The following is an 11835-nucleotide window of genomic DNA, read 5'->3' as shown; positions in this document are numbered from 1 at the left end:
ATAAACAACTTTTGGCTTTTCGCACACTAGTGTAGCGAACGTTGATTTAATCAAACCACTCACTGTTGCACGTAATCAAATATTTGGGCATTTTTGCAAAGATATTTGGGTACAAACGTGGTTGCATTCCACAGTTTATGCACGGAACAGTCTTCCTAAAACACAGGTTTCTTGCATTGGGAAAAATACGGGATGTTTTTGTGTTTTTTGTGTTTTATGTGAACCATCTTCCAGATATGTAAAAAACACAAAAAAAACAAAACAAATTGACACGAAAAACACCCGGGGGAAAAAACAAGGTGTTTTTGTGTCATGTGTTTTTTGAATTTTATTTGAAACGTCTACGGGAATCTCGTAACGAGATATTTATGTACTACGCGATAGTATGTAAAAAAAACACAAAAAACAAAAAAAACGAATGAACAAATTATGAGTCATAATTTGTTCATTCGTTTTTTGTCATAATTTATGACTCTATCTGTAAAAACACTGTGTCAGGAATCCTGGCACGGAGGAGCAGTGTGAGAATCAAATTCCAAATATTCGCAAAACTGGGCAAGTCTGATGACTAAATTTACTTAAATGTTCAGGTTTGTGATGGCAGTCGCCTTGTCGCAAGCGAGAGAATAATAAAAAACAAATAAAAGTTGGCATTTCTTCAAATTTCTTGGCAGTTACATATTTAGAGAGAATGCGTTGAACTTACAACCGTTGGAATTTCAGAAAGATAAAATGATCAAATAAAAGTTTGCATTTCTTGGAATTTCAGGGAGACGCCGATAATGTGTAAGTTATTGGCTAGGTTAAGCGGGGTTGGGGTTGAAGGCTGGCAGGGTTCCGGTGTATTAGTTTTGTAGAATTAATCTCTACGTATGTATATTTCAGGTAATAAACGGTATTGTGGAAAAACACGAAAAATATATTAACAGAAATTATGGTACGAAAAACACTATGTACGGAAAAATGCACTCTAAATTAAAATTTGTAAAATTTACGCAAGGTTGCACTCAAAATAAAAATTTGTCGAATCAACACCGCCGGTGTCAATATAGGACTTAACCGTCTTGGTTATAATGTTGAATCCGAGTTATGATGATTTTGATACCGGTAGTTATAATGTTATGACCGGACGGAAAAAATTCATTACTACTAGGAATCACAATTGTAACCAAGGCGGTCAAGTCATATATTGACACCGTTTTGTTTTAAGTGTGGGTAAAACAGCGAAAATTTATCCAATGTTTGGTAAAATTCACACAACTTTGGACAGGTTTTCCACGATTTTGGGTAAATTTTACCGTTTGTTTGCGTCATCCTCTTTTTTACCCACCCTTGAGTAAATTTTACCCATTTTTATTTAGAGTGTGGTGACTCAGACGGTTTGTATGTGACACTGACTGTTTAATAGTGCCACATGGTTTACCATAAAATGCAAAAATTTGGCATAGAATGAAATTCTACTTGATAAAATGAGAAAAATGGAGAAAAGTTTCAATTACATTTTGTCCGTGAAATTAAACAAATAAAATTTTGTATGCTTCCTACATAAGGTAATTTTCCTAAGCCCTTGTATTCAGCTGATGGCAATTTACGATGTTTTGCATTGAAAAATTATTTGCATTGTAAAGAGACATAAAACCAACCCTGTAGATATTTACGAATCGTGGACTAATTACTTTCCAACGGGTGAGCATTTTTGTGCAAATTTGTATTTAATGCCGAGATTTGAACCGGATTCACTCCTTCTTCACCGCTTTGTACATATTTCAAACTCTTTGGGTTATCCTTTTCTAAAAATTTTTCTATTTTCTAAAAAATTTTCGATTGCAGTTATTTCGCCTCAACATTGCCTCTATAAAAAGAGGTAAAAGTATTTATTTACTTGTGAAAATTCTTGAGGCAATTTCCGAAGATAACTAGTAACTTGTAAACTGAAAATACAATGGTGTGAAGTGTAACCCTCCGATTTGGTTGAAATTTTGAAATTTTGTGGTCCATGTCAATAACCAAAATTTCTTCAGGCAGTTTTTGCGATGGTCAGAATTTGGCAAAATATTTTAGGGGAAATTTGAAAAACGGGCGATTTTTACCAGGCAGAGGAAGCAAACTTAACTTCCATTCTCTTCCCGTGCTAAAAATCGCATCGCATCGTGCTAAAATATTTTTCAACTTTACCCTAAAATATTTTGGCAAATTCTGACCATCGCAAAAACCGCCTGAAGAAACGTTGCTTGTATTGACTTGAACTACATAATTTGAAAATTTCAACTAAATTGGAGGGTTACACTTCAGACCAGAGTTAAGGCTACAGAAATATTTTCAGAACATATTTAAATTTACAAATATGCAAAGAACAGGGTGGTTTAAATGTCAGGCTACAATGGAAAATTTTTCAATGGGAAAAATTCGTAAATTTCCCTTGGTAACCAATTTGAGATTGAGATTTTTGTCATTATTATCAAAACTTCTGAAAAACTGACAACAAAATTCTTAAAATATTGAATTTCAGAGACAAAATTTCAGTAACTAATTAGACTTGCGAATTTTTCACATTGAAAAAAAAGTATATTGTAATCTGACATTTAAACCACCTTGTAATACATAAATATGTTTAATTTAGATTTTTTTAAATCGAATTTTTCCAGAAATGAGTAAAACCCCCGAACAAGAAAAGGCCGAGGTGGAAGCCGCCTTCAAGAAAATGGAATCCTACAACCCCACCAATAAAACGATTAAGGTCGCTGACTTTGAAAACTTGTTGGTGACGGCGCTCAACTATCCGACTACCCCGGAACAAGCCGTCATTTACAAAAAAAATGTGGGACGGCCCGTTCGGCGGGGTAATTCCGCTCGACGTCTTTGCCGACAAATGGGTCGCCAGGGGAGACGACGTGGAAATGATGAGAATCCTGATTCACGCGATGGACCGGGATAAGAACGGATTTGTCGACAGTGACGAATTCCACACGATAACGAACACTTTATTCGCGCACAATCCGAGTTTTCGCAAAACCGATTACGGCAAGTTTGTCGTGGAAGCGGATACGAATCAAGATGGGAAAGTGAGTATTGAAGAGACCGTCGTGTGGTTTGCTAAGGAAGGGGGACGGACTTGAAGATTGGGGAATTATGGGGGAAATAAGAATAATGGGAAATTTGAAAATCTATGTACCTCGAATTTCTTTGCATGGGGGTTTCAAAATTGGGAAATAACAGTTGAGAATATTGGGAGAAATTTAAATTTAATAAGTTTTTTGGAAGTGGGAACATCTACGAATCGGCGAGAGGAGCAAAAGCGTAAGCAAGTAGAATAAATTTAAGTTTAAGAACATAGACATCAATTCACCTGTTTCGAAATTACATAATTGTAAATATGTAATAAACTATAACAATTTCTAACATTCTTTAAATTCCATAAGCCGTTCCGAAAAATGTCTTCCACATAGCTAGTTTACGCTGGTAGTTTCTTATTCATAGGAAAAGAGAAAAGTTTTGCAGACAATAAAGGCTACAGGAAACTGACATCAATAAAAAATTCATGATTATGCATTTTAGAATAGGTAATTACACCGGAAGGCGATCCCTACATACAAATCCTAAGTTTGGACAGAAATACGTTCGAATTTAGCTTGTCTAAGGAGGACTAGTTGTCTACCACTCCCTCCCAGAATTTGACGCCCTTTCAATAAATTGTAGTAGCCAATGAATTTACAAAAATCCCCCCAAGGATTTTATCCCATGGCCCCATTTGCGCCTGCCACACCCACTCAAAGGAGAGCCAAACACTAAACTTACTGGGTTGAAACCTTCATGGTATCCGATATCAAAATCAAGTTTTTGAAAATTTTGATTTTTTAAAAATATTTCCTGACCAGGCTTCGAAAAAATTGACATTTCAAAAAAGTGTAGTTTGAAATCGGATACGATTAAGAAACCATTTAGGATTAAAATTTGTATGGGTGAAAAGGAGGCTTTTTTCGTGCTTTTCGGCCCTTTGAGTGGGCAAATGGGGCCGTGGTATAAAATCCTTTGGGGGTGCGGTTCTTGTACACTCATGGGGTACTACAATCAATCCAAAACAACTCAAATTCTGAGACGGAGTGGTAGACAACTACTCCACCTAGGTTTACTTGCTTTGAAGTTCCGTACAATTCTAAAGAAATGCAAGTTGGAAAATAAGAACGGGTTGCTTTGTACAAACTTAATATTTTAAATTTGCTACCAAATACTTATCTTCCTCACGTAGCCAGTTTTATCTTAGGTGCACCCTTAAGTGCTAAATGGAACTTATTTCGATATTGAGACGACTCTATTCCGAGCTTCAGCCCAGTGTATTTTTAAAAAATCCTCAGCTCTCTTGATCTTAACAATTTTTATGTACATAGTGAAACTGTTTAAGTTGCTCCCATTGAGACATTCTCAATGAACGTCCCCTCATAAGTATGCTATAAATATCTACTTTTGGAGCACAGATTCTGTTAATACTAAAGTACTATACAATGTTATTTATTAAATTTGTCTCTATTTCCACCGCGATTTTTTTTTATTACCACAACATTCTTCCCGAGTAAAGCTACATTGGAACATAAAATCCTAAAAGTTCAGTCTCTAATAGACGGACCAGCTTTTCACTTTACCAAGTACCTCGACCCCTTTGAAAGCTGCACTACGCTGATCTTTGTCTCTACCCAATTTTCTAAGAAATTTATCTATCAGTCACCGTTTGGGCCCATTGCCTTAATTGTTACGACGCCAATATCAACAAGAACACAGGGAAAATTATTTCCAACAGGTTTTCAATCACAAAACGTCTCAATCCTGTTCCACATTGTTGGGCAACGTTCAACATTCTTCCCGTTCAAGGAGGATTGTTAGACCTAAACGATATGAATTTAATTTCTACCCCTTCCTTCATTCATAATCATTTGGCTTTCCAATATTATATTTTCGTCACTGCAGCTAAACACGAAATTCAAGAGTATTTTAAAAAATTCGAGTTTTTGGAGATGTTCGGCTTGAAACAAGTTATACTAATTGATATCGGATATTTGTTGGAGGACACGCTCTTGTTAAGGATGTACTATCATAATATCTACTAATTGAGAAACCCTCCGTTGGAATGGAAAGCTCAGCAGCCTGGTACCAGATTGACTGTGTGGCATCCGACTGTATAAACAAATTAGGCCGAAAATTAGTAAAAATGTGTCCAAGCTCAACAAATACTTTTGGTCTTCGGTAACCGCTTTTGGTCAGATAATAGAACTTTCTTGTTTAAAAAATACTACCAAATCCCACAATGTGTTCCGCAAGTTGGCAAAGCTAACCTCGTTTCATGGATTTCTAGCCTCTTGGATCTTCTAAGACATCTTGAAACATGGTCTTCCTACACACGTTCGGCCACTTTACTACTTCACACCAATTATTCGGCTAAACAATTGGGGCCCGACGGGGAACATATTTTTCCTTTATGATGTTCAAGCCTACAGTTTTGTATCATGTCATCAAATACGATCAAATTCCAACATTGTAAAACCTTTAAGTAGTCCGCTCGACGAGTGGAGTTGGGCCTTGCCGGCCACATATTTTATTTCGGTGGTCCTTATCTTAACTTTATTATGGAAGCAAGTTAATTCCGACGGGATATTTTTAATGATTGGAATATCTCTGGAAAACTCAGTGTTGTCGAGCTCAGATTATCAGACAAAATTAAAACCGACAAATTCTTCTTTAATCGGACTTAATACCATTATCGGAGTCTGGATTCTTTTAGTCGGAACAATTTTGACGAATTGGTATAAATCTATCTTCACCATGGAAATTATTGTCCCCACATTGTATCACTCACCTTGGACAACAGTAATGGACGTGGAAGGAATTCGAATCCTAATGCCATTCAAACTTATGGGCGAGTACAGCGTTGTATCGATAAAATTTGAATATTTTCGCCATAAATATTTCTACACGCAAGTCCTCTTCCGATGTCAAGAAATTGCAAGAGAACGTGGAGAATATAAACGTCTGATGGTGTACAAGAACAGGGCAAAAGCTTTGGTTAACCTGCTCCGACCGCATTTTGGGATGAACGAGAATGGGTGGATTAAGAATAGTGGAGTGTTTTCGGATTTTCTGAGGATAGATGAGCCTCATCCTTTTAATAAAAGCATATTGAAAGACTACCCAATCCAACCAGTGGAATATGATAAACGTGACAGCTACAGTGTTGTCAAAATTTTGTCGACTTGTGAAAAAGTCGCTTTGATTGATAAAACAGAAAATATTGTCAAAATTACAAATTTTCTTAACGATAATCAAGAAAAGAAACGATTCGTTCAGGGTGATAATGATCACTTTTTCTCAGCAATTAGAGGCTGGATGATCCCTCCGGTGAGAAATAATTATGTGGAGGAACGTCTCAAGGTAATGATGTCTTCAGGAATTTTCGCTCACTGGGAATATTTGTACAAATCAACGAATTCTGAGAAGCTGCTTGACCACTATGCGAATTGGACACACCCAAAATTTGAGGCAGTTTCAAGACTGGATTTCAGTTCTAAAATAACGACGGGGTTTTATTTGTTTGGGATTTGTTTGAGTACATATGTATTTGTACATTAGTGTTGGTTCTGGAACTGCGGAGATTTCAATTTTATTTGAAGTTGAATTATTGGATACATTGCATCATCTACGTAAATGCCGGGCAAGAATTTATGTCTTTTTGCCGTAAATGTCGTTATCAAAAATGGGGTAAAGTTGTACAACAGTTTCGTAGAATTTAGCTGAGTTACACACTAAGAACTGGTAACAACGGGTTACCAAATATACTCTATATATGACTATATCACCATGGTAATAACTCTGTTACCGAATGGTAATATTTTGTTACCGTGCGGGTTGTATGTATCTCAAGTCTGGTTACAAATCATTACCACTCGGTACAATTTTATTACCATGGCGGTATACTCGTACGTTGAGTACAATCGTTCCCCCGTTGTTCCCACAGTTTTTATATAGAGTGCACAAACAGCTTGGGCTGATATGCATGATATGCATGTAGTTTGTGTTTGTAAATATATATTTGCGTATGTGCATAATATACATAAATATGCATATTTTATTTTATACCTAATTGTTTACATATTATGATAAAAATAGTAACGTGAAATTAAAGAGTAGATTATAATTCAAACTTTTTTTCTTAATAGTTTCTTTTAAACCAAATTGTTGAGAAGATTAGATGATATCAATTTTTGTTTTGTCGATACATATAGGGTGTCCAGGCTTAAGTTGGAATGAGAATATTAACCTGTGGAATTCGTCCTGTTTAGAAAACTTTTATAAAACCTTTGGTACAGTGTAGGTGGCAGTCATACCAAACAGGTTTTGTCGCGGAAGATTAGCCGCAGCCCTTTCTTGACCACCATTCCAACTTTCCGCACCAACCCTCAAATTTGCGATTTTCCACCCGTTTTTTAAATGTATTCGCTGATTTTTTCCCATTAGCGTTCGAATCCTACAAGCTTTTTCGCCTTGGAGCGAAGGTTAGAGTACCTTCTTTAGGACAAGGCCAAAAACTTTTCGATTTCTCGCAAATAGGGACATCTGGGAGGTTTTCTTTTTTAAGCTCACTTGTCTCAATGTTAACCTAGCTTGGAATTTTTCAGAGAATATAGTTTTCACATGCAACTTTTGTTGATAATTTTCACTCACAGGGTTGCCTGAGTGGAAAAATATGTTTTTCGAAGTCTTTGAAGGATCAACTTTGTCGCAGTGGTCGTCATAAATGGTGTTCAACGTACTTTGCGAAACTTTGTTTTATTTTTTCTGTGACCCCCAGTTTATGTACTTTAATATTGCGAAACAAACTTTTTCAAATTTTCAGTATCCGTGCAGAGCCACGACTTGACTGGGACGAGTTAGTCCTGAAGAGATTTTAAATGACTTTCACTTTTTAATGGGTGGGTATGACGAGAGGTGGCCTGGAATGTTTTTGAAATTGCACTTTTTGGCAACCTCATACTTCGTAATATAAAGGTAGATTCTCGTTTTGGGACATTCTTCCGTTTTAAAGTGTTGCCACGTCTTGTTCCAGTCACGTCAAGCGAAGTTTTTCTGGTTTTGAAAAAACTAGATTCGCGAGGCTTGTACTTTTACCCCGAATTCTATTGAATTTCACCATTTTTACAAAAAATGCAGAATACCTGCTCGTTGCCCTTGAAAATGCGTCTCAAAAAAATAATTTAGCTGGACAAAAATCTTGACGAATTGCGCAGGATGATTTAACGTTGCCTTTTCCAACTTAACCCTGGACACGCCTTATGAATGGATAAATGCATGCATACAGAGGGATTTTTGTTTCGAATAATTAATGTACACTAAAAACGTGGGATTATTTCAAATAAGAATTTATCATTTCTTTATTATTTGGCATTTCTTTTTCCTTTGATAAAATATCTTTGCTTTCTTAGCAGCAGAACTTAGCGATTCGTAACAATATGAGTTGTTTCTATTGTTTCAGCCTCGGCCAATATTGTAGCTAATTCTCCGACAAATGTATGCACCACAAAAATCCCAATTAGCCGAAGAATATTGAAGAGGACCGTCATCCCTCCGGTGTACCCTTTCAGTCCGAGAGTAGATGCTCCCAGAATGTTGAACAGAATTACCACAACGGCCAAATTTCTCCAATATTTCCCTCTTCGTATCCCTTCATCTAGTCGAGTTTCCTTAGTGCATTTAGAAAAATAAAATTTATTGATGGCTAATTAAGTAATATTAAAAGTCATTATCTTAGTACCAGCCGACAAGCCTTCGCCATTTTGTAAGCGGTCCACAGCGCGGCAAAATGAAGTATGAATGCGGCAAAAACAAGTGGCACGGCTAGCAGTATAAAATTCGAATTATTTTTTTCACTAATCAATTAATATTAAAGTTATTAAATACTAACAATGCGATGGTGTGAAGTGTAACTCTCCGATTTGGTTGAAATTTTGAAATTATGTGGTCAATATCAATACAGCCAACGTTTTCAGGCAGTTTGTTTGCAGAATTTGCCAAAATATTTGAGGGCAAAGTTGAAAAACTTTGCCTTTGACTTCGAAAATTGCAGTTGAGTTTGCTTCCTCTGCTTGATAAAAATTGCATATTTTTCAACTTTGACCTCTCATTTTGCCAAATTTTGACCATAGCACAAACTTCCTCAAGAAACGTTGGTTGTATTGACGTGGACCACATAATTTCAAAATTCCCACCAAATCGGAGATCGGAGGGTTACACTTCGAACCATCGCATCGTAAGGTTAAATATGCCCTCCTCACTATGAATCGGACTTGCCACTTTATGCGTTCCCAGGTAAAATCCAATAATGTGAAATCCTACTTCCCCCCATTTGAGCAAATTAACGGTCGTCATTACCTGTTGAGGTTGAGATTTATGCAATAACGCAATGAATGAACCATGATAAAGATGTCATTTTTAATTTAAATAATGTTGTGAATTGAATTGACTCACCATATCCGAAACGACCGCAAAAATTGCGGCATCTCGATACCTCGCGTCTTCCATTGTAGTTTGTGTAATTAAAAACAATTTATGTCTCTTTTCCTTAAAGTCTCAGGTTAAATGGAAAATTTAAATTATTTGAAAATTTGGCACATTCCATGACAAATTTGTATCTTTCAAAATATCAGATTTATTTATATTATTGGAAGACGATTATATAAATACATTTTAATTCAGAGAACCAAATAAACAAATATTTAAATGAATGCAGCAGCTGACTGATAGATGGATCTATTTAGAAGCTAGAGGTAGAGGGAAAGTGGAAACTATTTACCTGTGGAAGGTAGACCTGTGTGAGTGAAAATCAATACTTGTGGAGAAAACCCGGAGAAAGTTGGAATGTCTTTTCAAAGCCCATTACATATTCCTCGCGAAGTGGGGAGCCTCTCCACGAGAGATTCATACATATAAGTTCAATTCGAATTACGTAGAAGTAGAATTGGGAATCTCAATTTGGGACAATTCTTTCCTACGTATTTAAATACAGTATGTAACAAAAGTATAGCTACGATGACATATTCTTTATCTCGACATGATGCCGTAATATTTCAACTTTGAAACTCCGTACAAAAATGTCAAAACTATCTGCCGACAATTTCCTCGTCGCTGGTTTTTAATGCCGCATATAGGTCAAAGGTCACGATTATTTTTCTGAACAAATTTGAGGCTACAAAAAAAACTTCGTGGATAATTTTTTTTGAACTTTGCAATATTTTTTACTGGATGCGGCATGCGTTTTGAAGAATAAGGAGCTTTGGTTGGGCCGTGTACCATTTTTTTGACGCCCACAGGAATTTTTCGCCAAAAACAGGTTGCAGGCCTAAAATCGACACCGCGGCGAAAATTCGAGAACCGAAATATACGTTTGAATATCCAGGCTATCTATATCTAAACGTGTATTTCAGTTTTCTAATTTTTGCTTCGGTGGCGATTTTAGGCCTGCAACCTGTTTTTGGCGAAAAATTCCTGTGGGCGTCAAAACAATGGTACACGGCCCAACCAAAGCTCCTTATTCTTCAAAACGCATGCCGCATCCAGTAAAAAATATTGTAGAGTTCAAAAAAAATTATCCACGAAGTTTTTTTTTCGTAGCCTCAAATTTGTTCAGAAAAATAATCGTGACCTTTGACCTATATGCGACATTAAAAATCGGCGACGAGGAAATTGTCGGCAGATAGTTTTGACATTTTTGTACGGAGTTTCAAACTTGAAATATTACGGCATCATGTCGAGATAAAGAATATGTCATCGTAGCTATACTTTTGTTACATACTGTACATACACATCACTATTGCGCACGTAATGTCTCGTTAGTCACATTAAATGACATTACAGTGAGGAAGATAATGAATGAATTAGTGGGGTCATCATTTTAAATTAGTACCTCATTCAGCTAAATACTTGTATGTAAATACAATTGGCCACGCTTGTTGTATTAGTTGCAGAGCAAACTTATTGACTTCATCGTTTCTAGGTGTCCGCCAAATCAAGTCTTTACCCGGGTGAAAATTGTATATCGAATTTGACAAAGTTCTACAAGTGGCCGGAACAATGGTCGGTGCAGAAAAAGTATGAACGATTCTGCATAAAACTTCGGACGGGTTTATTCTGAAGAAAGCTTTAACACAATGATGCATAATTCTGCATATTTTATGTAAAAATGGTTTTGGCATAAATCCAGCCAATTCACTGCATAAATCCCGGCCAAATTTCTCCTGAAACCCCTTAAATTTTTAACCTGGGTATACATCAGGGCAGATTTAAATAAATACGTGCATTTGTAACCACGAAGATTTAGAGATTTTGACAAAGCTAGAAATATGATTATTGATTTTCATCCAGAAATTACAATTAAATAGCGTAAATGTAAAGGGTGGTTTACATGTCAGGTTACAATAAAAAACATTTCAATGGGAAAAGTTCGTAAATTTCCATTAGCTACGGATTTGGGATTGAGATTTTTATTAATTTTTATCAAAACTTATGCAACACTGATGACAAAATTCTTAAAATATTGAATTTCAGAGGTAAAATTTTGGTAACTAATGAAGATTTGCGAATTTTCCCCATTGAAAAATTTTCCATTGTAACATGACATTTAAACCACCCTGTATACAATGCGAGGAAGATACATACTTCAAAATTATTTTTGAGCCTGTAATTAAATCAAACTTTAGCAAACAATTATAGCCAAACGTTACCGATACATATGTTGGTACATCTGTGATATTAAAAATACGTATCTAACCAGTCTTGTCTAATCTTACTTATATGTCT

General features: G+C 36.0%; 1 protein-coding gene across 1 annotated transcript; it reads right to left on the bottom strand.

The window, feature by feature from the left end:
* Positions 1 to 8403: 8403 nt before the first annotated feature.
* On the bottom strand, positions 8404 to 9724 carry LOC110860087. The gene is made up of 4 exons (XM_022109153.2): positions 9508 to 9724; positions 9315 to 9411; positions 8795 to 8877; positions 8404 to 8723 (listed from the first exon to the last, which is right to left on the bottom strand). Exons 1-4 carry the CDS (start codon positions 9559 to 9561, stop codon positions 8475 to 8477), a joined length of 483 nt encoding a protein of 160 aa, XP_021964845.1. The 5' UTR covers positions 9562 to 9724; the 3' UTR covers positions 8404 to 8474.
* Between the last annotated feature and the right edge of the window lie 2111 nt (positions 9725 to 11835).

This window comes from Folsomia candida, unplaced genomic scaffold (genome assembly GCF_002217175.1).
Source record: "Folsomia candida strain VU population unplaced genomic scaffold, ASM221717v1 Fcan01_Sc029, whole genome shotgun sequence".
NCBI lineage: Eukaryota > Metazoa > Arthropoda > Collembola > Entomobryomorpha > Isotomidae > Folsomia > Folsomia candida.
This window is presented reverse-complemented; position numbering and strand designations above follow the sequence as displayed.